We start from the raw sequence: 25323 nt of genomic DNA, 5'->3' as shown, positions 1-25323 counted from the left end.
GCTGGGCTCCCTTGCTCCTTGGCTTTAGGGTCATGTCTGCCAATGTAGGTGCATGTGCCACCCTGTGGACACTGAGGTCAATGTGGACAACTTTTGGGAACCTCTTTTCTTTCTCCATCCACAATGGGAACTGAGGACTGAATGAATGCCATTGGCTTTAATTGCAAGCATTTTTGCCCACTGAGCAACCTCACCAACTCTATATATTTTGTCTTTTGAGACAAGCACAGCACAGGCTAGTGTCCTACTGGCTATTTAGCTGTGACGGTTAGTGTGGGCAGAATGAGCTGTGGGGAGTGTGTTTCAAGGCACACCTATGAAGGATTAGCTTAATTTAAAACTTATCCAAGCAAGGTGTGGTGGAGCACTCCATTTTAAATCTGATACCAGCACTCAGAGCACCCTGGAGGCAGAGGCAGTAGAAACACCACGCTCAGATCTACACACACAGTTGAGACCTTGTCTTAAAGGGGGTGGGGGGTAGGAGAGGGAGGGTGTGTGTCAGCAAATAGTGACTTCTCTCCTTTGCTCCCAGTACGGTTTTCTACCTCCTCTTGCATTGCTAGGAGGCAGAGATGTGACCCAAGGTTGAAAAACACATGACAACGGTCTCAAATGACTTAGATTTAATCATTGGAAGCAAACTAAATGGAAAGCTTACAATAGAAGAGATACGTGTCAGTGCTTTTTGCAAACTGAGATGGGACAGACTGGGGGCTGCCCCTCAACCTGATCCTTCGCAAACAAAGATGTCCACAGTGTTCCTGGAACTCTGGCTCAGGAAAGGGGAGACTGCTGGTTCTGTGCATGGAAGTCACCGTGCTCAGCACTCACTCCTGGCCAGCATCTGGAGCACCAGTTTGCCGGTTCTGGTCATCACCCTTCTTCTTGTGGCCAGAGACAATGTCATCAATCCGCAGAAGCAGAACTGCAGTCTAAGAGAAAAACAGGTCAGCAGAGAAGGGAAAGACACTGTTTTCTTTTAGCCTTCTCCTAGCTCCTCCCACAGAATTACCATTTTATCTGGAATCTTCCTTTCCAGAGTCTTGAATGAACAATGAAGTTCTACCTAAGCAAGGGATATAACTCATCCCGTTACACTGCTTTTGTATAAGCCAAAGCTAAGTAGGGAAATGGAATTCCTTGGGACATCTTTGGGGAATACTTGGCCCTTCCTTTTAGACAAAGCTCAGAAGCTGGTTATCTGGACAGAAACAACATATGGTGTCTTACCTCTACTGCTGTTTTGTACGTTTGTAGCTTCACAGCCAATGGCTCCCAAATACCCAGCTCTTTCATGTCCACCAAGGTACCAGTCTCACCATTCACACCCCAGGTCTCACAACTCTCCTGTGTGTGCTTGGCCTGCAGGTGGAACATACACAAGTAGGGAGTACAATAAAGCTTGCTTGTGTCAGAGAATGGACAAAACCAAACCACTAAAAACTGACAGCCAACAAGGCAGACTACAAGACTTTTGAAGAAACGAGCTGCTGAGGAAGAACACTGAAGGCTGACCTCTGGCCTACACTCCAACCCACACCCATGCAAATGTGTGCATGAACAGAAGCATATGTGCGAATAATCACAAACTGTCAGAAACACAGTTTTTTCCTTAGGATAAAACCAGCTTGCCTTACCTCGGCAAGGCATGAGTGTAGAAAAGAACTCACCCGAAGGGAGGTAAGCAGACGAATGGTACTGGCCCCACAATTCTGGATCAAGGTCCGAGGGATGACCTCTAACGCCTGGGCCACAGCTCTATATGGCCATTGTTCCACACCAGTCATGGCCTTAGATTTTTCTGTCAAGGCATGAGCCACAGCCATCTCAGAGGCTCCACCACCAGGCACCAGCTGAGGGTCCAGTAGAACATTGCGGCACACTTGCATGGCATCCTGGAGGTTGCGTTCTACTTCCTTGGGGAAGCAGAGAAATGGTGTATAGTCAGCTCAGTGATTCAGAGAGAAATCAGAGGCAAAGGATTTCCTGACTGTCAAGCTTTTAGCAAACCACAAAAAGAGGGCAACTAGGAAGATCCTTGTGACCTCTCCTGGAGAGGGGCAGAAGTGATGTTCACATTCTACCTCAGGAATGTGAGCACAGGAGGGGCCCTGCAAGAGGGTTAGGGGATGTCATACCTCAATTATGAGTTAGGTCTTTATGTATTACACCAAAGAGAAACAAATTTTATCTTTCCCTTCCTTCCTAGTTGTGCCACCCAGCAGACTGTATGTGTACTGCAAACTGTCCTCTGCTTAACAGCTACATATCCAGGATAAGTCACTCCCCTTGGGAATAGGGATAGGGTTATAATTTCAATTTAAGCAGGCTACAACAATGGCTTAGTGGTTCAAGGCTCTTGTTAACTAACAAGCTGGATCACCTAAGTTTGATTCCTGGGACCCTGATAGTAGAGGGAGGATAGACAGGGGGAGGAGCAGCAATGCTCGGTCTGTGGCTTAACTGGAGTCACAATGGAGTACATACAGGCTACCACCCATATGAGGTCACACTGAGACACCAAAGTGAGGACCAGCCACACATACACCCTTGCTGGCCTGGATTTAGTCAAGTAGACCAGGATGGCCTTGAACAAACCCCACAAACATCCACCTGCTTCTACCTCCTGAGTGCTGAAATTAAAGGAGTACACCATCATAGCCAGCCTTTGTCCTTTATTCTTTTCTTATTTTCTAAAGATAACAATTATTGTGTGTGTCTGCATGAGTTTACAAGTACAATTGTGTATGTTTGGTACCCTTGGGGGCCAGAGAATTCCCTGGAAGACCAATGAGTGATCTCACCACTGAGCCTCTCTCCCACTCCAGTTGTTTTCATTTTGTTTTGAGACAAGGTCTCCCTATATATCCTCTGCTGGCCACAACTTTTGTAGAGCAGGCTTGCTTCAAACTCAGAGAACCACCCGTCTCTGTCTCCAGAATGCTGGGGTTAGAGGCATTCACTACCATTATCTGGCCTGTTTTCATCATTTCTTTTTTGGTTTTTTGAGGCAGGGTTTCTCTGTATAGCCCTGGCTGTCCTGAAACTCACTTTGTAGACCAGGCTGGCCTTGAACTCAGAAATCTGCCTGCCTCTGCCTCCCAGTGCTGGGATTAAAGGCGTGCGCCACCACGCCTGGCCCTGTTTTCATTTCTTATAGTTGTTTTTTAAAAAAAAGATTTACTTTATGCATGTGAGTACACTGTCTCTATCTTCTGACACACCAGAAGAGGACATAAGATCCCATTACAGATGATTGTAAGCCACAATGTGGTTGCTGGGAATTGAACTCAGGACCCCTGGAAGAGGAGTCGGTGCTCTTAACCTCTGAGCCATCTCTCCAGGGTTAGGGTTAGGGGTGTTTTTGCTTTTTAAAGACTGGCGTATTGATTTCCAATAAGCCTGCCCTTGTCCCTTCACACTTTCAAACTTGTATGATGTTTCTGCCTCAGATGGGATCACAAGAATGAGCTGCCATACCATGCTTCCAACATCCAGCTGTTTCTAGATTGTGCCTGTCTTCCACGCCTCCTTCCTTTAAGCTGAGTCTGGCCTCATACTCTGTATGTAGAATAACCCATCCTTCTGGTCCACCACCAGGCCTTGATGAAATGGCACTAGGGGCAGAACCTGGCACTCATTGCTCCCATTGGCCTCTTCACCATGACTGATTCTGCTCCTTCACACGTCTGTGTAGACATGCAGCTACAGGCCAATGAGCATGGACTGAAAATAAAACTGCTAAACTACATCTTTTCCTTTTAAAGTCGACACATTAAATTTCTTAAGCTGACAATTCTAGGATGGAACAATGTCCTCCCCTTGGTCACACTGCCAAGGCTCACTCACCGAGAGTATCTCTTTGCTGGCTCCTCTAAGAAGAATGGTGCAGGCCTTTGGGTCTTTGCAGTCAGTGATGAATGTAAAGTACTCATCTCCAATCTTCTTGATTTCCAATAAGCCTGCCCCTGTACCAACATCATCTTCTCTCAGTTCCTCAGGTCGGCTGACTATCCGTGCCCCACAGGCTCTATTGAGTGGAAAGATGGAGGATGTGACTTCAGATGCTTTTACTCATCTAGTGGTCCACAGTCTGTGGTTAGAGTAGACTAAAATACATTATTAGAATCACTGAGAGGTCTGAACTGACTGGTAGGAAAGTTATAAATGCATACAGGCCAAGTTTCTGAAATTTGGCTTTAGTAATGAAACACATGCACAGGCACACAGCAACCAGTCATAGCTGAATTCAAGTGTAATTTTTAGATAATAAAATCTGGATAACGAATTCCCACACATAACTCAGTTGAGTCTGAACACCAATAAGTCGAATTATACCAAACAGGGCCATGGGATGGTTCAGCAGGTAGTAAGTACCATGCTTGCCACACAAGCCTGAAGTACTGAGTTCAATACGTATGTAGTGGTTTGAACAGGTTTGGCCTCCATACTCATGTGTCTGAATCCTTGGCCTGAAGGGAGTGATAGTATTAGTGGTGTGTGTCCTTGTTGGAATAGCTGTATTCTTTTTTTGTTTGTTTTGTATTTTGAGACAGGGTTTCTCTGTGTAGCCCTGGCTGTCCTGAACCTCACTTTGTAGATCAAGCTAGCCTCGAACTCAGAAATCCGCCTGCCTCTGCCTCCCAAGTGCTGGGATTGAAGACTTGCGCCACCACGCCTGGTGGAATAGCTGTATTCTTTTTCTTTTTTTTTTTAAATCTTTAGTTTGTTTTATTTCTTTTTTTTTTTTAGAATTAATTTTTTTATTAGGTATTTTCCTCATTTACATTTCCAATGCTATCCAAAAAGTTCCCAATACACTCCCCCCCCCCACTCCCACTTTTTGGCCCTGGCGTTCCCCTGTACTGGGGCATATAAAGTTTGCAAGTCCAATGGGCCTCTCCAGTGATGGCCGACTAGGCCATCTTTTGATACATGGAATAGCTGTATTCTTATTGGAAGAAGTGTGTCACTGTGGGGGTGGGCTTTACAGAGGAGTCCCCTCCTAGCTGCCTTCAGAAGTCAGTCTCCTTCTGGCTGCTTTTGGGTCAAGATGTAGAATACACAGCTCCTTCTCCCAAGACTCTGCCGTTCTTCCCACCATGATAATAATGAATTGAACCTCTGAAATTTTAAGCCACCCCCAATTAAATGTTGTCCTTTATATAAGGTATCTTGATCATGGTAACTCTTCACAGCAATAAAATTCTAAGACAACCCAAAGAAAAAGTAGCAGGCACTCCAGAAAGTCATCATCTAACCTCTGTGTACACTGCGGCACATGCATGTACCCCCTGTGTATCACAGAAAGTGTAATAAAAAACAGACTATACTAAAAGATTCCATAGTCAAGCAAGCAAGAATCTGAGAATAATTTGAGGCACACATCTACAATTCTAGCATGGGAGGCTGAAGCAGGAGGATTATGAATTTAAGTACAGCTTTGAATTCCAGACAGTCTAGATTATAAACATGACCCACTAATAAATGTTAAACTTTTCTTTGGGATAGTCTCATTTAATCCAGTTTGGTTTCCAACTTCTCACCCTGCTCCCTCTACCTCCCAAGTCACATATGTACACTAGTACCAAGAAGGTTTTATTCTGGGCTGGAGAGATGGCTCAACTCAGGACCTCTGGTCCCGAGTTCAATTCCCAGCAACCACAAGGTGGCTCACAACCATCTGTAATAGGATCAGATGCCCTTTTCTGGAGTATCTGAAGACAGCTACAGTATACTCATATAAAATAAATAAATCTTAAAAAACAAAAAACAAAACTTGGGAGGCAGAGGCAGGCGGATCTCTGAGTCCGAGGTCAGCCTGGTCTACAAAGTGAGTTCCAGGACAGCCAAGGCTACACAGAGAAACCCTGTCTCGAAAAAAAAAAAAAGAAGGTTTTATTCCCTCCTCCTCCTATTTTTTGTTTATCAAGACCAAATCTCTCTATGTAGTCTTGGGTATCCTGGAGTTTACTATGTAGATGGTATACTAGGCTCACAGAGATCTGTCTGCCTCTGTCTGTGTTGGAATTGAAGGCCTAAGGCACTACACCCAGCTCAGGATAGCATTTCTTTTTTCTTGTCTTTTGAGACAGGATTCCTATGTAGCCTTGGCTGCTCTGGAACTCACTTTGTATAGCAAGCCAACCTTACACTCAAGAAAGTCACCCTTCTTTGTCTCCCTAGCACTGGGATTAAAGGTACCACTACCCAGCTTATATGGATACCTAGTGTCACCCTTCATGCAAACTTGTGGGAACCAGGAGAAAAACTAAGCATACATATGCATGTCTAGAACCATTCTGGAGCAAGCATAGAACTCACTTGAATTGAGCTAAGTGCCTGATAGGTGACAGAGTTGGGATCTCAAGTATCTCCCAAAGCTCCGCATTCTAGTGTCTTGTTCCCATTGGCAGTTCTACTGGAGTGATAAAGTCTTTTGATTTTGGACCAATAGAAAGGTTTTCAGGACTAAAATCAACCAACAAAAGACTATAACCTCCCCAACTGTGAGCCAAAATAAACCTTTCTCAAGTATTTGTTTAGTGATGAGAATTAACCCAAAAGGTTAGCTTTTTATTTACATTTATTTTGTGTATGTAAGGTAGACAACTTATGGGGATCAATTCTATTCACCATGTGGGTCCCAGGGATCAAACTCAGGCTTAAAGCAGGTACCCAACTGAGCCATCAGACCTCCCCATCCCCCCTTTTTTTGAGACAGTCTTATTCAGTTGTAAAAGGTGACCTGGAAGTAATTTGCACAGGTTGACTTCAAACTAAAAGTAATCAATCCTCTTCCCTTAGTCTCCTACAGTGCTGAGATTTTGAGTCCTGAGTGGTTGTTTTGTTTTGAGATGCCTCATGTTGCTCAGGCTATCTGGAACTCCCTATGTACTGAAAATAACCTTCAGCTGTTGATAGCCTCTTACTTTGGTCTACACAGTGATGGAATGACAGGTTCGTACCACTAAGCCACCTTAAGGAAAGATAAAGTATATACACATACACCACACTACTACAGACACACATGAACAACCAGGGCGCACACGTGGAAAGCAGAGGCTAACTTTGTGGAGTCTGTTCTCTCCCTCCACCCTTACAAAGAATCTGGGGATCAAATTCTGTCCTTTAGGCTTTTATGGCAAGTTGGCAAGTACTTCTCTTTACCAGGAGTCACTTTTGAATGCCCAAACCCACCAGAGCTTTAACTTTTATTTCAGGCTGCCTTTAATTCACTAAGCAGTAAAAGCTGGCCTCAGGCTCACGAAGATCCTCCTGCCCTAGGATTATAGGTGCCGATGAGTGCTGGGATTATAGGTACACACCATCACAATGGTTTCTCACGGATCCTCTACAACAGCAATTAGAGTAACTACAGCCCCTCTAGCAACTTTTTTTTTTAAAAAAGAATTACATTTAGTTGTAACTAATTATGTGTAGTAGTGGCACACGTGTGTGAGTTGGAGGTTCTCTACTTCTATATTAATCCCAGCGATTGAATTCAGGTGGTCAAGCTTGGAGGCAAATGTCTCTTTACCCTGAGCCATTTCAACTACTCCTATTATCCAGTTTTGTATTTTGGGCTTTTTGAGACAGGGTTTCTTTTTATAGCCCTGGCTATCTTGGAACTTGCTCTAGGCCAGGCTGATTTTAAAATCAGTCTGCCTTTACCTCCTAAGGGTTGGGATCAAAGGTACATGTCACCACATCCAGTGTCAATATTTTTCTTTTAAATAAAATTTACTTATTTGTTTTTTAATGTACGAGTGGTGCTTGCATTTATGCCTGCATGCCAGAGGAGGCTATCAGATCCCACTACAGATGACTGTGAGTCACCATGTGGTTGCTGGGAATTGAACGCAGGACCTCTCTGGAAGAGCATTCAGTGCTCTTAACCATCTATCTCTCCAGCCCCAAGTCTCTACTTTTTTAGTAAAAAAGTTTTATTGGTTTTTTTTTTTTTTTGACAGTTTCTGGCCTAGAACTCACTATGTAGATCAGGCTGGCCTCAAACTCAAATAGTTCATCTTTGCCTCCAAAAGTGCAATCACCATGGCCAGCTGTAAAAAGATGGGGAACTGTCCAAAAAGATAGCTCAATGGTCAAGAGTATTCTTCTGGAGGACAGTAGTTCACTCCCAGCACCTACATTATTTGTTTTACAAATGCCTGTTAACTACTTGATCACTTGCAGTCAGACAAAATTTTAAGGCAAGGTCTCACATAGCCCCGACTGGCTTCTAAAGATCACTTGTGAACAGATTCTCCTACCTTTATGATCCTAGTGTTGGATTTATAGGCACGAGAAACAGATACCCTGAAGGTAGACATCTGTGTACTGAAATTTACAGAGGTGGATCCATTAGCAGAGATCTAATGCTTCTGCTATATTATATTCTGAGCCAGTTAGATTACCACCAGCCTTGACTGGTAAAACAACTGTAAGCCTAGAACTAGAACTGGAGAGGCTGGAGGACTGCTGCAAATTCAAGGTCAGCCTGGTCTGCAGAATGATGCAGGTCACTGAGGGATACAGAGCAAGAGCTTTTCGAAAGAAAGAAAGAAAGAAAGAAAGAAAGAAAGAAAGAGAGAGATATTACTTTTACCACTGAGCCAAAAGTTCTGAGGGAAGAGAGCCTTTGGACAAGCAGTTCCTGCATCCAGAACTATTTCAGGCAATGAATATACTATGAAGCTAAAATAAAATTAAAAATTACCTTTAGCTGGTTTACTTACCTAGCAATGCGATTATTGTCTGTTTTCCGGACTCTACGAATGGCTGTGACATTGGCCCGCATGAGGTAGTGCTGAGCTAAATCTGAAATTTAAGAGTGGACGTGTCAGCTAGACACCCAAACTAATGGCCTCTGAACTGGTTTTATCCCCAAAGTATTTAAAACATCACACAGCTGTCTTTGCCAACCCAAGAGACAAAACCAAACCCCACCACTCACCCTCTTCTACCTCAGCGGCAGGCTTGAGAACTGACAGCGCCCTACCTGAGATGCCCTTCTCTGTGATGACCACGTCAGGCTTCAGCTGGATGATGTCCTCACACAGCTGATGGATGTACTCCTCCTCCATCTGCAGGATCCGCGTGAAGTCCTCCTCCCGGGTAATCTCGATGTCGGTCTGTGGAGGAAGAGAAGGCACCGACTGAAGCTGGCGGCGAGAGGCTCAGCAGTCAGGAGCACTCAGCTGCCTGCAATTCCAGCTCCAGGGAATCCAACTAAAGTTGTGCTCAGACACACAAGGTTGTTCCTGCAGACTTCCGCATGCACGTCTAGGCACACACACAGTAACATAACTTAAAAATGAAAATAAAAATCCCCAGGCTGATGTCATCCCAGTCACTGTACTCCCTCCGTAAAGCCCTCTCATGTTCTCCAGAAAATGTGAATCTGAGTGTCAAAACTTCACGTCTGTTTCACACATCTGAGCTGGACCTTTTGTCTTACTAGTTAGTATGCATGAATAATTTAGATCTTAATTTCTTGATACCACTGGCTTTTTTTAGGGTCTTTCTCTACCCAGGCTGATCTCATTTTTAGCCCCATAAGTGTTGGGATTACACGTGTAAGCAACCATTTCCACCTGAATTCTGGTTCCCAAACATTTTTAATAGGATCCATTGGCTTAGGACATAAAAGTCCTTACACTCTGTAAAGTTAAAGGAACTGAGAGACTGTAGGTGCTGCTGCATTGGAAAAGGTGGGTCACACCCATAATCCCAGCACCCAGGAGGCAGAGGCAGACAGATTGCTAGCCTAGACACAGCTGAGTTCTAGACCACCCAGGCTACATACACAGGAACACTATCTAAACCTTCCTAAACCTGAAAAATAAGATCTTCAAACTGAAGTCAAAGGAGCTCGGTTTGATATGCCAAAGTCAAACATTGAGAAAAGTGAATAAATACATTGTCCAGGTTGGTTGTGAATCAAGTGGTCTTCCTGCCTCAATCCACCCACACAGACAGGACCATGTCTATACCCACACGGCTCAATAAATGCAGGAGGGATTTACTTAAGTTTTTGTCACTCTTTTCCTTCAGTCCTGGGTTTCAGACTCTTTACTTGGAAAACAAAGTAACATCAAACTATTTTCAAGAAAGGATGGTAAATGGCAACACCTAAGTGACTTTATTGTCACTTGTCCATATTAGTAGTCAGAGTCCACTTGAAAAAACAGGCTGGGAAGCCAGGGGTAGTGTATTTTCTGTGGATAAGATCCACAGAAATTCACTGTCTTGAAAGGATCTACTTTGGGGGCTGGAGAAATGGCTCAGAGGTTAAGAGCACTGGCTGTTCTCTAGGTCCTAAGTTCAATTCCCAGCAAGCACATGGTGGCCCACAACTATCTGTAATGGGATCCAATGTCCTCTTCTGGGCACATGTATTTTAATCCCAGCACTTGGGAGACAGAGGCAGGTGGATAGTCTGAGATCAGCCTGGTCTACATGGTGAGTTCCAGAACAGTCAGGGCTACGTAAAGAGAACCTGTCTGTCTCAAAAACAAAAACAAAAAAACCCAAAAGGCTGGGAATCTTACCTGGCTTTCTCCTTTCTTGTACTCCAAAGAAGAATCCAATAGCACAATTCGAGGATTCTTAATATAGCGGCGCATCCTTGGATGGGTCACATCCTTGTTAATCATAACTCCACGTAAGACACATGAGTCTTCAATGATGCCCCCGGGTATCTGAGCAAAGGGAGATTTACTTTAATACATAACCAAGACACAGTAACTGGAACTGATGATACAGCACTTGCTTCCCCGTGTACAAGCCAAATCCATCTCAAGCCTATCCCCATATATACCTCTTTCCCAAATGACTACTCTTTCAGAAGTCCAAGGAAGCTTCTTCCATGAAGCTCAAAAACAAAATAATTAAATAGACAAGTAACAGGCTTTATATTAGTTCTAGGGCAGCCTGAGCACCAGTGAGTTCTGGGTCCTTTAGGATACAGTGAGAACCAAAACAATGGCTGCAAATATTTTCTTGGTTTTGTTTTGAGACATAATCTCTCTAGGTAGCTGTGGCTATCCTTGAACTCACAAAGATCCACCAAATACTGGGATTAAAGTTGTTCACCACCAAGCTTGGCTGCAAATGTTTGACTCCTTAAGGAAGTATGATAATCTTGGGCCATGACACTCAACCTGAAGGATGAGATCCACAGAAATTCACTGTCTTGAAAGGATCTACTTTGGGGGCTGGAGAGATGGCTCAAAGGTTAAGAGCACTGGCTGTTCTTCTCAAGGTCCTAAGTTCAATTCCCAGCAAGCACATGGTGGCCCACAACCATCTGTAATGGGATCCAATGTCCTCTTCTGGTGTGTCTGAAGATAACGATGGTGTACTCATATACATATAATAAATACATCTTTAAAAACATGGAAGGATCTACTTCATCATTAGGATACTCACACAGATTTTAGACTTAGGCTCTAAGATATTACACTAGCTACTACGCTTACACTCTGATCTTAAATTTAGTAAACAATAAGAAAGCTTCTGTAAACCAAGCTGGTTAAGAGCACTGACTGCTCTTCCAGAGGTCCTGAGTTCAATTCTCAGCAACCACATGGTGGCTCACAACCATCTGTAATGAGATCTGATGCCCTCTTCTGGTGTGTCTGAAGACAGCTACACTGTACTTACATATACTAATAAATAAATCTTAAGGGCCAGGCATGGTGGAGCACACCTTTAATATCCCAGCACTCGGGAGGCAGAGGCAGGCGGATTTGAGTTCGAGGCCAGCCTGGTCTACAAAGTAAGTTCCAGGACAGCCTGGGCTACACAGAAACCCTGTCTCAAAAAAAAAAAACCCAAAAAACAAAAAACCACCTCACAGAGACCTTTCTGTTTCTGCCTGGTGTGCTGGGATTAAAGGTGTGTGACACCACTGCCCAAGCAAATTTTATTATAATGAGTATGTAATGGCCAATCTTGGTTGTCAACTGACACCTGGAATTCACTAAAACCCAAGCAACTAGCAGACCTGTGAAAGATTTTTCTTGATGGGATCATGAGGTCAGAAAGGAGCGCACTTTAAGTCTGGGCCACACCTTCTGGTGGCAGCCCATATAAAAGGACACAGGACAAGGACACTTGCTGTTTGCCTGCTCTCATTCTCTGGCAAACTCATTTTTTGCAAAAACTGTTTTGCTGATGAGGCATTAGCATCTACTTCTTTGGGATTCCAAGTAGATTGAAGACCAGGTCAGACAACCAGCCTAGAGTACAGGAGGAGTACCAGAGTCTTTAAAAAACAAATAAAATATGAGTACACTGTGGCTCTATTCAGACACACCAGAATAGGGCATTGGATCCCATTATAGATGGTTGAGTCACTATGTGGTTGCTGGGATTTGAACTCAGAACCTCTAGAAGAGTAGTCAGTGCTCTTAACCACTGAGCCATATCTTCAGCCCCTACCAGAATCTCACTTTTCTGTCAGGTGACAGCCACTGTTGGAATAGTCACTCTAATAAAGGCTCTCTTTAATATTCACCAGTTCTGTTCTCTAGAGAACCCTGACCAACAAGGTGGTTTGCCTACATGTATGTGTAATACATGTGTACCTGGTGACCTCAGAGGTCAAAAGAGGGAATCAGGTTTTCTGGAACTGGAGTTATGGATGGCTGTAAGACACCACAAGGGTGCTGGTAATCAAATGTGGGCCCTCTACATGAACAGTAGGCACTCTTAGCCGCTAGGCCATTTCACCAACCTCAGCACTTATAAAACTGATATACTCACCAGTGGCTAGTACCCACAGGCATAGATATGGACACATCAGTGTCTTTCCTTACCCTTGTAAACCTTGTGTATGGAAGGTAGTAAAGGCAACCAAAAATGGTATCAGGAATTCTCCTTGATACTCTTAGGTTATTGTTTCCAGGCTCTAAGGTAGTCCAGTTCTTCTGTCTAGTTCTAAGTAAATAAGGACACCCTACTCTGAATAGGAATGACCATGCCAGACACCTAACTCTCAAGCACATACTGGACAAGCTTACCTTTTCTACCCTTGCATATTTTTTGATGTCAATTTCCTTTCTGCCATTCTCTTCAAACTGCACAGTCTTAACAGCATCCAGTGCAATGTTGCATGCCAAGGAGGACCACCGACTGATGACTTTTGTAGTAATAGAGCTATTGATGATGCTCAACATCATCTCACGGTTATTGACATCAACAGGAGTACTGGAAAAAGAAAGCCAGAAAACAGTGAACATAAAACATTTAACACAGTCACTCATGTAAGCCTCAAAGAGCATAAGAGCATGCCAAGAACACGCCAAGAGGCAGAATGAGGTGGTTAAAGTGACAAGACATCTTGCTAAACTTTCAAATACTGCTAAAATTCCTAAAACATTTTACATGGCCAAACAGATTTTAGGGAAGAGGCAACAGCTTCCAAAAGCATCATCTAAGGTAAGTGTTCTAGGGGGCTGGAGAGATGGCTCAGCAGTTAAGAGCACTAACTGCTATTCTAGAGGTCCTGAGTTAAATTCCCAGCAACCACATAGTGGCTCACAACTATTTGTAATGGTATCTAATGCCCTCTCCTTGTGTGTCTGAAGACAATTACAGTGCACTCATAGAAAATAAATAAATAAATAAATAAGTCTTTAAGATAAGTGTTCTAGATAGGCAATTACTGCCTGATTTTAAAAAAAAAAAGTAGCCAGGGATACAAGAGAGTCAGGAGTTTTAGCCTGAGAAATATGGATCCCAGTTTTGAGAAAAACAGTCCCAGGTTCAACCCCAAAGCACTGCAAAATTCAAGTGTGGTAAATGCCTATGATTCTAGCACTTGGGAGGATGAAAAGTTCAAGGCTATCTTCAGTGCTATATACTAAGTTCCAGGTCAACCTGCCCACGTCTCAAAACAACAACTTCTGCGACTGGAGGTGCAACTTGGTGGTACAGTGCTTGGCTAACACACACATAAAGTCCTGGATTCAATACAACCTGCACCTAAACGCCACGTTTTAGAATTCATAAAAATAAATCTAAAGGTGGGGGATGGGGATATAACTAAACAATTAAGAGCACTAGCTGTTCTTCTAGAGGACCTGTGTACATTGTGTTAACTCTAGCTCCAGCGGAGTCACATTTCTGGTTTTCTCAGATACTTGCACTCATACCCACATATGCGGGTACACCCACCCACCCATGCACACCCACATCCACACATATCCCACACACCCCAACAAAGATCTAAGCATGGTAGAACACATCTTTAAATCTTAGCACTCCAGAGTCAGAGGCAGCATGATCCCTACAGATTTGAGGTCGACCTGGTTGACCAGTCAGGAGTACACATAGAAATACCCTGCTTCAATCTGCCCCTTAAGAATCTAAAGGGAGGGGAGAGGGTATGAGGGACTTTTGGGAAAGCATTGGAAATGTAAATGAGGAAAATACCTAATTAAAAAAAAAAAAGAATCTAAAGAGACCCTGATTAAAACAGCGGAAAAGAGAGTCCGTAATGAGGGAGCACATAACGGAACACATGGTGTAAAAGGATGGAATATGGGGAGTTAAAGGTTTAAGTGTGGACTAAGAGTTGAGGGATGGGGAAGAGGAGGCAGTGATGGGTGAATTAACAATGAAAAGGAATGGATGGTCAGGGCATAGAGACATAAATCTGTAATCCCAGCTCTCAGGAGGCAGGAGGATCTCTGAGGCTGGCCTGGTCTCTGTTACAGAATAAGTCCCAGAACAGCTAGGGCTACACAAAAAAACAGTCTTTAAAAAAAAAAAAAAGGGGGCTGGTGAGATGGCTCAGTGGGTAAGAGCACCCGACTGCTCTTCCGAAGGTCCGAAGTTCAAATCCCAGCAACCACATGGTGGCTCACAACCACCTGTAATGAGATCTGATGCCCTCTTCTGGAGTGTCTGAAGACAGCTACAGTGTACTTAATTATAATAAATAAATCTAAAAAAAAAAACAAAAAAAACAAAGCTGGGCAGTGGTGGCGCATGCCTTTAATCCCAACACTTGGGAGGCAGAGGTAGGCAGATTTCTGAGGCCAGCTTGGTCTACAAAGTGAGTTCCAGGACAGCCAGGGCTACACAGAGAAACCCTGTCTCAAAAAAAAAACAAAATGAAATCCCACCACCACCAAAAAGGAGAAAGGAAGGAGGTGTTTTTGAAGGTACTCTGCATGGTGAACAATGCTGCTTAAAGAAGACATGGTCATTATATGAAAATATCTGTATCAGGCATAGGATAATTCCCAATGAGTTATGGATCAGGGAAGGTCCAAAGGACCCGAGAAACAGAAACCACTGTCATTGTTCTTGATTGTCTATCATAACTGGATAATAAACCTCTATTACTGAAGACACTGCACACCCCTACTGCAGGACATAGATCATGTCTAGACCTACAGATTTGTCTAACTCTCAGTCTTGGCTAGAGAAGCCTCTTTTTGTCTCAAGAGAGAGACCAGTCAACGTGCTAAGAGTAGCTAAGTCTTTGAGTGTTCCGTTGCAAATGCAATCTCCACCTAAGGCTTGTGGGCCATCAGAACAAGAACTGGTGGATGTGAAAGGCTATCTGTGGACAAGACAACGCCACTGCACTCGTGATCTCACAGCAGCTGTGGTTACTTGCTCAAGATCAAGCCAGTCAAAATTCCAGCATGATTCAACACTCAGCTGAGGAGCTACTAGGAGTTGCTGGGGGGAAGGGGGAGGGAGGGAGCGTCATTTTCTTTAGGGTTGAGGCCACTGGTGGACTGCTCATTCTCTGGTGCTGGCTCTGCATCCATATGGGCAGCACTAACTGGAATCAGTAGGTCATTTGGAAACAGGTTTTTAGCACTCAGGAGGCATACATTTCTTTGCTTTATCTACATAACCTGTTCCAGACCTGCTAGGGACAAGCAACTTAAAAAATATTTGAGAGGGTGATATTTTGAGGGAGGGTCTGGGGTATTGTGGCATATGCTTTTAATCCCATCATGGAATTTGTTCTTTGTTGTTGTTTTTGTTTTGAGACAGGGTTTCTCTGTATAGCCCCGGCTGTCCTGGAACTCACTCTTATAGACCAGGCTGGCCTTGAACTCAGAAATCCACCTGCCTCTGCCTCCCAAGTGGTGGGATTAAAGGCGTGCGCCACCACTGCCCTGCTCTTTGTTGTTGTTTTGAGACAGGGTCTCACAATGCAGCTCTAGCTGTCCTGGAACTACATAAACCAGGCTGGCTTTGAACTCAAAGATCCACCTGCCTCTGCTTCTCATGTTAACACCACACCCAACTTTCTGTTGTTTTGATGTAGTCTCCCTTTGTATCCTAACTGCTGGGATTAAAGGCATGCACTTTTATACTCCCTTCACTTCATTAGCACCAGGCAAATATAAACCAGTCAGCAGTTCTCTACATTCAAGCAGCATTTTCAGGTGTGGTCCTCTTCATTTAAATGGAAACCTGCTAGGAGCTGCCCTTACAGCACAGAGCACTGAATTAGCTACTCATACACGACTGCCTGTCGCCATCTCACTTCTTATGCTCATTACCACATTTTAATAGCAAAGAACACAGACCTAACTTACTTATATCCACTTTCCATGGCAGCACCTAACATGAAAACAAGCAGACAGCATGAACCCAAAATTAGTTTTCTTGGCATGTGTATGTGGTGTGTAAGTAAAGGACACAGGTCAACATCTGGTATCTCCACATTACTGTTTAAAGATTTTGGTCTCTCACTGAAGACCAAAATCTGTTGCCAGTTTCAACAGAAAGCCAGCAAGCCCTAGGAACCCTCCTGCTTCCACCTTCTCAATTGGGATCACAGGCACATGTTTTGGTGACTGTCTTTTTCTCCCTCAAAAATCAGTGTTATGTGTGTATGCTATGCATGTGCATAGAGCATGTGTGGAAGGTCAGAGGAAACCTTGTGGAGTCCTACCATTAAAAAAGTTCCAAGTATTTGAACTCAGGTCATTGGTACTCCTTTTAAGATTTATATACACTGAATTATTTTTTAAAATGAGAATTTTCTTGATTCTCTCCTCTACTTTGCCCGCTTTTCTCCTTACTAAATTAAGCAGAATGAAAAGCACCCTGTGCATGCATAGGCGTGTGATGGATGCCAGAGGTTAATGCTGGGAATCTTCCTCTAATGGCTCTCAACCGATGTGCGTGCCTTTCTTTTATTAAGAACAGATCAGTCAACCCAAGACTCCCACACTATCCATTTCCAGTCCCTCCTCCATACCTGATTTTCTTCAGAGTGCTGATCATATCATCCAGTGCCATGCGGTAAGCACTGATCACCACTGTTGGGTGCATCTGCTGCTCTAGGAAGTGTTCAGCCACAGAGAGCATTTCTCCCGCTGCAAAAAGGATACAGGCACTATAGCAATGCATTTCAAAGTACCAGAATATGAAGGCAACGTAATTTCCTTGTGCTTCTAAAAAAACATTTTTCCTAAAACAGATTTCATTAAAGATATGTATTTAGCTGTAAATATTGTTCCACATTTTACAACTTCTATAAACAATTTATAAAGAAAACATCTTTACTAGATACATTTGAATATAAGACTGACCTCATGGGCTTACCCTTTTCTTTTTAACTTTGTAACTAAGTATGTATATTTCAATTTCCCAAGAAAAATGAAAATAATTTCAAGAAAGAAAAAATGTGAAGGGGAAACAGATTTATTAACAATACCTTAGGATACAGTCAAACTGCTGCCACTAAAATCAAAACAGAGAAAATGGGCTAACTAAGGCTGGAGAGATGGCTCAGTGATTGGTTAAGAGCACCGACTGCTCTTCCAGAAGTCCTGAGTTCAATTCCCAGCAACCACATGGTGGCTCACAACCATCTGTAATGGGATCTGGTGCCCTCATCTGGTGTGTCTGAAGATAGCTACAGTGTACTCATATAAATAAATAAATCTTAAAAAATAAAAAAGGGCTAACTATAACCCTAGCACTGGGAAGCGGAGGCGGAGGCAGAGGCAGGAGGAACAGGAACTCAAGGCCGGCTTTGAGATACTGTTTGGCTGCTGTTATCAACAGACAGTAACTTATTTCAAATTATCATACTCAAGTCTCTTATCTATGTTAATCTTTTTTAGATTTATGTATGTGTTTTGTCTGCCTGTGTGTATGTGTACCATGTGCCTGCCTGATGTCTGTGGGAGGTGAGAAGACGACGTGGGAACCCCTGGAACAAGTTACAGATGATTGTTGTTGGGAGATTGGTTCTAATGCTTTGATTCAACCAGGAATCTGCGTATTCACATGCTAAAGGTCCTTGTCCCCAACTAGTTTTTGTTTGTTTGTTTGGTTGGTTGGTTTTTTGAGCCCAATTAGTTTTTGATAGATCAATAAAGATGCCAGCAGCCAATGGCTGGGCAAAGGGAGAAAGGGTGGGGCAGGACCTTAAGAGTTGCATAGGCTAGGGGAGAGAAGGGGAGAGAAAAGAAGGGGAGAAAAAGGGAGATCCCCATGAGTCCGAGAAGGATGGAACACGGGAGTTGCAGGAGAGAAAGCCAACCAGCCATGTGAGTATTTGGGTGAGTGGCCACTGGCCACTTCCCCGATTGGGCCTGGGGTAGCAGGAGAAGGTTTAGGAGTGCCTAATCATTGCGTTAGTCAAGGCATTTCAAAAATAAGCTAATGTGTGTGCCTTTCATTTGCCAATCCAAAGAGTTCCTGGGCGGGTGGCTAGAGCACAAAGCAGTGTAGCCAAAACTCACCACTACAGATTGTGAGTGAATAGTGGGTGCTGGGAAACCAAATCCAAGTTCTCTGCAAAAGCAAGTGGGGCTGGAGATGCCTCAGAGGCTAAGAGCACTTAAGTGTCTGAACTCATTCTCCACAACAAAGTTGGGTGACTTGAAATCATGTGTAATTCCAGTTTCAAGATACACAATACCCTCTTCTGACTTCTGTGGGCATTTGTACTGAGAACAAACTGTCATAGACACACACACACACTCACACTCAGGCACATAATTTAGAAAACCATAATTCCCCAAAGATAAACAACCCCTCATATGCATATAAAAACAATCCGTGTAAACTTATCTGTTATAGGGTTCTATATAAAGAGCCTTGCTTAAAAACAAAATACTCCAAAAAAAGTATCAATTCACATACAAAATATGCATTAATTGATAAAAATGTTGTGATCAGAGGAACTTATTAAACCTTGTATTGCCTCCATCAGTAGTAGCCTGGAATTAACTACTTGTTTATTACAACTTGACAGAATGAATCTTATCACCTACTGCAAAAAACACTTTAAAAATTAGCAATGATTTCTACAACATATCTTTTGTTTTTGTTTTTCGAGACAGGGTTTCTCTTGTGTATCCCTGGCTGTCCTGGAATTCATACTACAGACCAGGCTGGTCCTGAACTCAGAGACCCATCTGCCTTGGCTTCCCTACTGCTGGGAATAAAGGTGTGTGACTATCACATCTTATCTCTAACTTATTTTTTTCAATCTTTCACTTTCCTCTTACCAAGAATAATTACTGATGTGGTCCCATCTCCAACCTCTTCATCCTGGGTCCTGCTAATTTCAATCATGGACTTTGCTGCGGGATGCTGGACTTGAATCTGAAAGAAATATAAACCAAGACTACTCAAAGACTTAAAAAAACAAAACAAAAACTCCCCAAACTTTTTTTGTGTGTTTTGTTTGTATGTGATCGCATACATGCCACATGCCCCTTAAGGACAGAGGACAAATTGTGGGTACTGTCTCTGTCTACCATGTGAGTGCTGGGGACTGGATTCAGGCTGTCAGGCTTGGCAGCAAATTAAGCCACCTTGCCATCCCCCCTTGCTTGGCCACAACTCTTGAATGCCTCATACTCCCTTAACCCCTGTGTTTTACTATATCTCTCAGATTAAATTAAATTAAAAACAGCCCCAGGCCAGGTAGTAGCTCATGCTTTTAATCCCAGAAGAGTCAGGCAGATGCTGGTGGATCTCTGTACATTCTAGTTCAAAGCCTATCATACACAGCAAGTTCCAAGCCCTGATCAAAACAAACAAACAAACAAAACAAACAAACTAAGGGCTACAGAGTTGTCTCAGTGGTTGTCTAAGTGCTTGTTGCTCTTTCAGAGGATCCACTCAAGTTCAGTTCCTAGCCCTCTTTATTGGAGGGTTCACACGACCACCAGAAAATGTATCTCTAGAAGGTACATCCTGGCTCATAGTTACTCCCCCACCCCCAGTATCTTAAGCAGATCACTTTTGTGGGGAAAAGTGTCAATGAGAATACAACTTTTTTTTTTTTTTTTTGAGACAGGGTTTCTCTGTGTAGCCTTGGCTGTCCTGGAACTCACTTTGTAGACCAGGCTGGCTTCGAACTCAGAAATCTGCCTGCCTCTGCCTCCCGAGTGCTGGGATTAAAGGCGTGCGCCACCACGCCTTAAATACAACCTTTAAAGCTTTTGCACAGTTTAGTACTACAAACACCATAGTGACTTAATCATGTCCTCTGAAGATAGATTCTAAGGCCTAAACCTTCTGACCCATGAACCCATTTTCACTTGGAAGGTGGTCTTTGTAGATGTATTCAGTTAAAACAAGGTCATACAGGTTTAACGTGAGTCCCATCATTCTTTTACAAATAAAGGACACACAAGAATTTTAGCAGCATACGATGGAAACAGAGGCTCTGCACTTACAACAGAAAGGACTGAGAAACATTATTAACTGGCATAAGAAACGAGAGATTCTTACTTAGTCTTCAGAACTAGGCCCCACTGAAACCTTGATATCACACTTACAGCTTCAGTTCATGGGAAAATTACGTTTCTAGTGCATCACCTTATTTTGTGGTGCTGGGAATTGAATCTAAGTCCTTCTGAATGAGAAAGATGCACTGTAACAGAGATATATCTTCTAGCCTCCCTTTGTGAGACAAATTATTGATACATAGCTCAGACTGTCCTCCAATTACTCTTCTGTCTTCATGCTGAGAAGACAGGCATATACCACATCTGGAGTTTGTTTTTTAAGACAACCATAGCAGACTAGGCAGGCATAATGTTCTGAACCTATTGTCCCAAATACTCAGAGGCTTTGAACCTGCAAAATTAATCTCAAATCCCTAATCCTCCTACCTTTACCACCTAAATACTGAGATTAGAGGCACACTGCCATCATGCCTTGATAACCCTTGGATTTCAGACAGGGTTATTTTAGCCCAGGATGATTTTGAACTCATGATCCTACTTCTTCTACCTCTGGTCCCAAAGTGCTGAGATTAGAGGCATACAACACTATGCCCAGGTATCTATATGTACCTGAATAGGTTCTTGGTATTTGTAAAACTGTTAGAAAGGAGGTGAGAAAACAAAACAACAAAACCAAACACACCTCTCGAAGAATGGCATTGCCATCATTGGTCATCACGATGCCTCCCATTGGGTCCAAAAGCATCTAAGAAAAAGCAAAAGTGTTACAGATAACAAAAAAAGGAGGACATGGGGTTTGAATTCCAATAAAAGGTAGTCCAACCTTCATCATAGATTTAGGTCCCAAGCAGGTCCGGATGATGTCTGCAATTGTCTGTTGGTAAGGAAACACAAAACAAGAAGCACAGCAGAGAATAATGTGAGTGTTTCTAATAACCATTGTTTTGTTTTAAACAGGGTTTACCTAGGTAGCTCCGACTGGCCCTGAAGTCAGAGACAGGCCTGCTTCTGATTCTCGATGATAGGATTAAAGGCATACTCTACCATGCCCAGTGCATAGCCAGTGTTTTAAAGACTTATTTTTATGGGTATGAGTGTTTTGCCTAAATATATGTTTGTGCTTCAAATACATGCCTGGTGACCAAAGAGGCCTGAAGAGCATGTTGGATACCCTAGAACTGGAGTTACAGGAGGTTGTAAGCTACCACCTGGGTTCGGGGAATCAAATCTACGTCTTCTGCAAGAGTAGCAAATACTTGGGGCTCAAGAGATGGCTCAGTGGTTAAGAGCACTGACTGCTCTTCCAGAGGTCCTGAGTTCAATTCTCATCAACCACATGGTGGCTCACAACCATCTGTTATGGGATCTGATGCCCTCTTCCAGTATGTCTAATAGTGTGGTGGTGCATGCCTTTAATCCCAGCACTCGGGAGGCAGAGGCAGGCTTATTTCTGAGTTCGAGGCCAGCCTGTTTTACAGACTGAGTTCCAGGACAGCCAGAGCCACACAGAGAAATCCTGTCTTGAAAAAAACAAACAAACAAACAAACAAACAAACAAAAAAGAGTAGCAAGTGTTCTTAACTATTCAGCCATCTCTCCAGCCAGTGCCACTGTTTAACAATGGCACTTAACGACGAGAATGGTAACTATTTTAGACACAACAAATAAATTTTCAGAAGCTATTTCAGTTTTAGTGTCCTAAGAGTTCAGCATTAATACTTTTATTGACAGTGGCCTCTGGTCCACATGAAATCAAGACTTCTAATCATTCACTCAAAAATATACTTACTGAGCTCAGAGTGGTGGCACATGATTTTAGCCCCAGGATTTGGGAGACAGAGGCAAGTAGATCCATGAGTTCAAGGACAACCTACTATACGCAGTAAATTCTAGGCTACCCAAACAAGAGGGGACAGGGCTCTTTCAGAGGACCTAGATTAAAGTCCTAGCACTGATACGGGAACTTTCACAATGGCCTGTAGCTCCGGTTTCAGGGGGATCTGACCACCTCCTCTATGCTTCCATGCCATGTACACACATACATACATGCATGGAGGCAAAACACTCCAACAGTAAAGTAAAACAAGCAAATCTTTTAAAAACCTCCCTTCCTGTATCACCACCAGGGAAATGCCTTGGAAAAAAAAAGCAAGTTTTCCTCTGCTCATTGTATGAAGTACAGAACCATAGGAAGTTTGCTACTACCAATAAGGAAGTATTAGGAGAGTCAGCCAGAACAAACTGCTGTTATCTCATAAAACATGCACTACCTTTGCAGCATTGATATTTCCAGACTGAACTTTTCTTCCAGATTCACGCTTTGTGTTCTGACCTAAAACAGACAAAAACACATGTCAACAGCCCAGTGTACACAATCATTTTATTTCCTAACTTAAAAAAAATGCTACATTTTAATGTATATATCAGGTGTACAAATGCTTGGCAAAACTGTGAGGTCAGAAAACAACTTTCAGAGTTAATTTTCTTTCTATCACATGGGTGCCAGGGATCAAACTTGGTCATCCAAGTCAGGTAGGGTGGTGCATGCCTTTGACCCCAGCACTTACGGCAGAGTCAGGAGTATCTCTGTGACTTGGCATATATATAGAGAACCTGCCTCAAATGAAACAAACAAACAAACAAACAAACAAACAAAAATAGCAACAACAAAAAGACCTCCAGTTATTATTAGGCTTAGTGTCAGGAGCTTTTTTTTTTTTTTTAAACCTGTTGAGCCATCCTACCACCAACCCTATTCATCAAGTTTTGAAAATAAAAATAAATACAAAGTTTTCAGTGTATAACCAGCAGTCAATTACAACTGTTTAAGGTTGAGCGTGGTAGCATATGCCTTTAATCCGAGCACTGATGCAGATGGATTTCTGTGACTTGAACACCAACCAACTTGGTTTATAAAGTGAGTTAGTTCCAGGCTAGCCAGTTACGAAGTGAGATGGCCTGGTAGTTAAAACCTTTGGAAGCTCTTGCAGAGATCTCTGCATTCATTTCCAGCACCAACATGGTAGCTCACAATCATCTCTAACTACAGTTCCAGGGGATCTGATGTCCTTTTCTGGTGTCTGCAGGCACAGACATAGAGGCAGGCAAAAAACACAGATAATGAGAGAACCCCCGGTATAATAAGAGATAACCTGAAATGCTTCAACTTCATAGTCTTGACCAGTACTTTCCTTGTATGCATGCTTACATATTTCCAGTGATTCATATCTTGAGTGCCCTGAATGGGCCTCAGTAGGACAGTGATTTTTCACAAGACTGCACACCCCTTACAACATCCCCGGGAAGAGGAGCCACAGAGTCTCAAAGATTAGTGACCAAGAAAGTCTGCTTGTGAGGCTGGAAAGATGGTTCAGCTTCAATTCCCAGCCCCTCAAGGTGGCTCACAACTGCCTGTAACTCCAATTCCAGGGAATCTTGGTGCCATACACAGACGAAAACAAACAAAATATCAATCACAAGCCAAGGAATCTCACGATAGAACAGGAAAAAGACTAAAGCCTGAGAGCCACCCTGTAGGTAAACTTCTCTCAGGAGACTAGAGCAGAAAATAATGACTTCTTACAAATCTGGCCTGCTGCTTAAAACCTCATGGACTCGTCTACGAGTGTGTAGGAGAGGTAGTGTCACTGAACACCTTTGTCTCTCCTCCCAGTGTGGCCAGACTAAATCTGTTTTTCTCTTTACTATGTTTAACTTTGACCCAGGCTTACTGAGTTATTCTCAATAGCTCAGGTAACTGACAAGGAACTGGTGCTCTTTACTGAGATGAGTGGCGTTCCCTAAAGAGGAAAGAAAACCAGGAAAGGAATTTGGGAGAACTGGCTGGTGGGAAAGATCACATCCAAGATCGGGAACGCCAGGAATGTCATTTCCGAACAAGGGTTGCTGAATGACCGCTACTGAAAAGATGCCACTTCCGATTCGATCTGCCGGTAAAGGCAGCTTTTACTTATCAACTTAACAACTCTACTACAGCCTCCTAAATACTGATGCTAAAGTATCAATCAAGCGAGTTGCCGTTAAGTCACGCCTCTACGGAGGGATGGACCGAGCATAGGAAGCAAGGCCTACCGTTAAGAACCATCATTACTATCTACACGGAAATCATGCTGTAAAGGACACGGGGGCGTGGAGGGTGGCGACTAAAGAACCGAACGCGAATAGGATGAAGCACACGTAAAGACTAGCGACTCCGAGAGCGGAAAGTCATTTTGTCAAAAGAAGGCGACAGGAGAGGCAAGAGAAGAAAAGTGGGGAAGGAGCTTGGTCCAAGGCGAAAAGACCACTGGAAGGCACGAGGGCCGAGTCATGGCGGGACGGAGCTGGGCAACACTGGCCAGCTTGGGGAGAGAGGGGCGGAGAGAGACATCCCTTCCCTGAACTCACTGAGCACGAGCACTGGACGGTGGCCCATCATGGCGGCACGACGCAGAGCCGACTCTCCAGAGCTGGGGGGAATCGGCAGAACCTTCTGGAGAGAAGAGCAGCGAAGAAAACGCTGCCTCCTCAGGAATGACACAGAAACCTGCTAACCTCTGAAGTGCCGCCAATCACCAAACTCATTTTATTGATTGACAAAAACATAGGCCAATCGACA

The 25323-nt window shown here is 43.4% G+C and overlaps 1 protein-coding gene across 1 annotated transcript; it reads right to left on the bottom strand.

Annotated features, from left to right (window-relative positions):
- Positions 1–612: 612 nt before the first annotated feature.
- On the bottom strand, positions 613–25244 carry Cct3 (chaperonin containing Tcp1, subunit 3 (gamma)). Its single transcript, NM_009836.1, has 14 exons — positions 25113–25244; positions 22976–23037; positions 21529–21579; positions 21388–21450; positions 19515–19611; positions 17249–17366; positions 13032–13218; positions 10557–10706; positions 9005–9137; positions 8742–8823; positions 3853–4033; positions 1674–1919; positions 1234–1365; positions 613–935 (listed from the first exon to the last, which is right to left on the bottom strand). Exons 1-14 carry the CDS (start codon positions 25141–25143, stop codon positions 831–833), a joined length of 1638 nt encoding a protein of 545 aa, NP_033966.1. The 5' UTR covers positions 25144–25244; the 3' UTR covers positions 613–830.
- Positions 25245–25323: the final 79 nt, after the last annotated feature.

This window comes from Mus musculus, chromosome 3, assembly GCF_000001635.26.
Source record: "Mus musculus strain C57BL/6J chromosome 3, GRCm38.p6 C57BL/6J".
Lineage (NCBI taxonomy): Eukaryota > Metazoa > Chordata > Mammalia > Rodentia > Muridae > Mus > Mus musculus.
The sequence above is the reverse complement of the archived record's forward strand: the minus strand, read 5'-3'. Positions and strand labels throughout refer to the sequence as shown.

Excerpts from the sequence above, each read along its gene's own strand:
- Cct3 (NM_009836.1), bottom strand. The coding sequence starts at position 25,143 with ATGATGGGCCACCGTCCAGTGCTCGTGCTCA. Across the intron at positions 23,038-25,112 it reads CCGTCCAGTGCTCGTGCTCA|GTCAGAACACAAAGCGTGAA; the intron begins GTGAGTTCAGGG and ends TGTCTGTTTTAG. Across the intron at positions 9,138-10,556 it reads ACAAGAAAGGAGAAAGCCAG|ACCGACATCGAGATTACCCG; the intron begins GTAAGATTCCCA and ends CTTCCTCCACAG.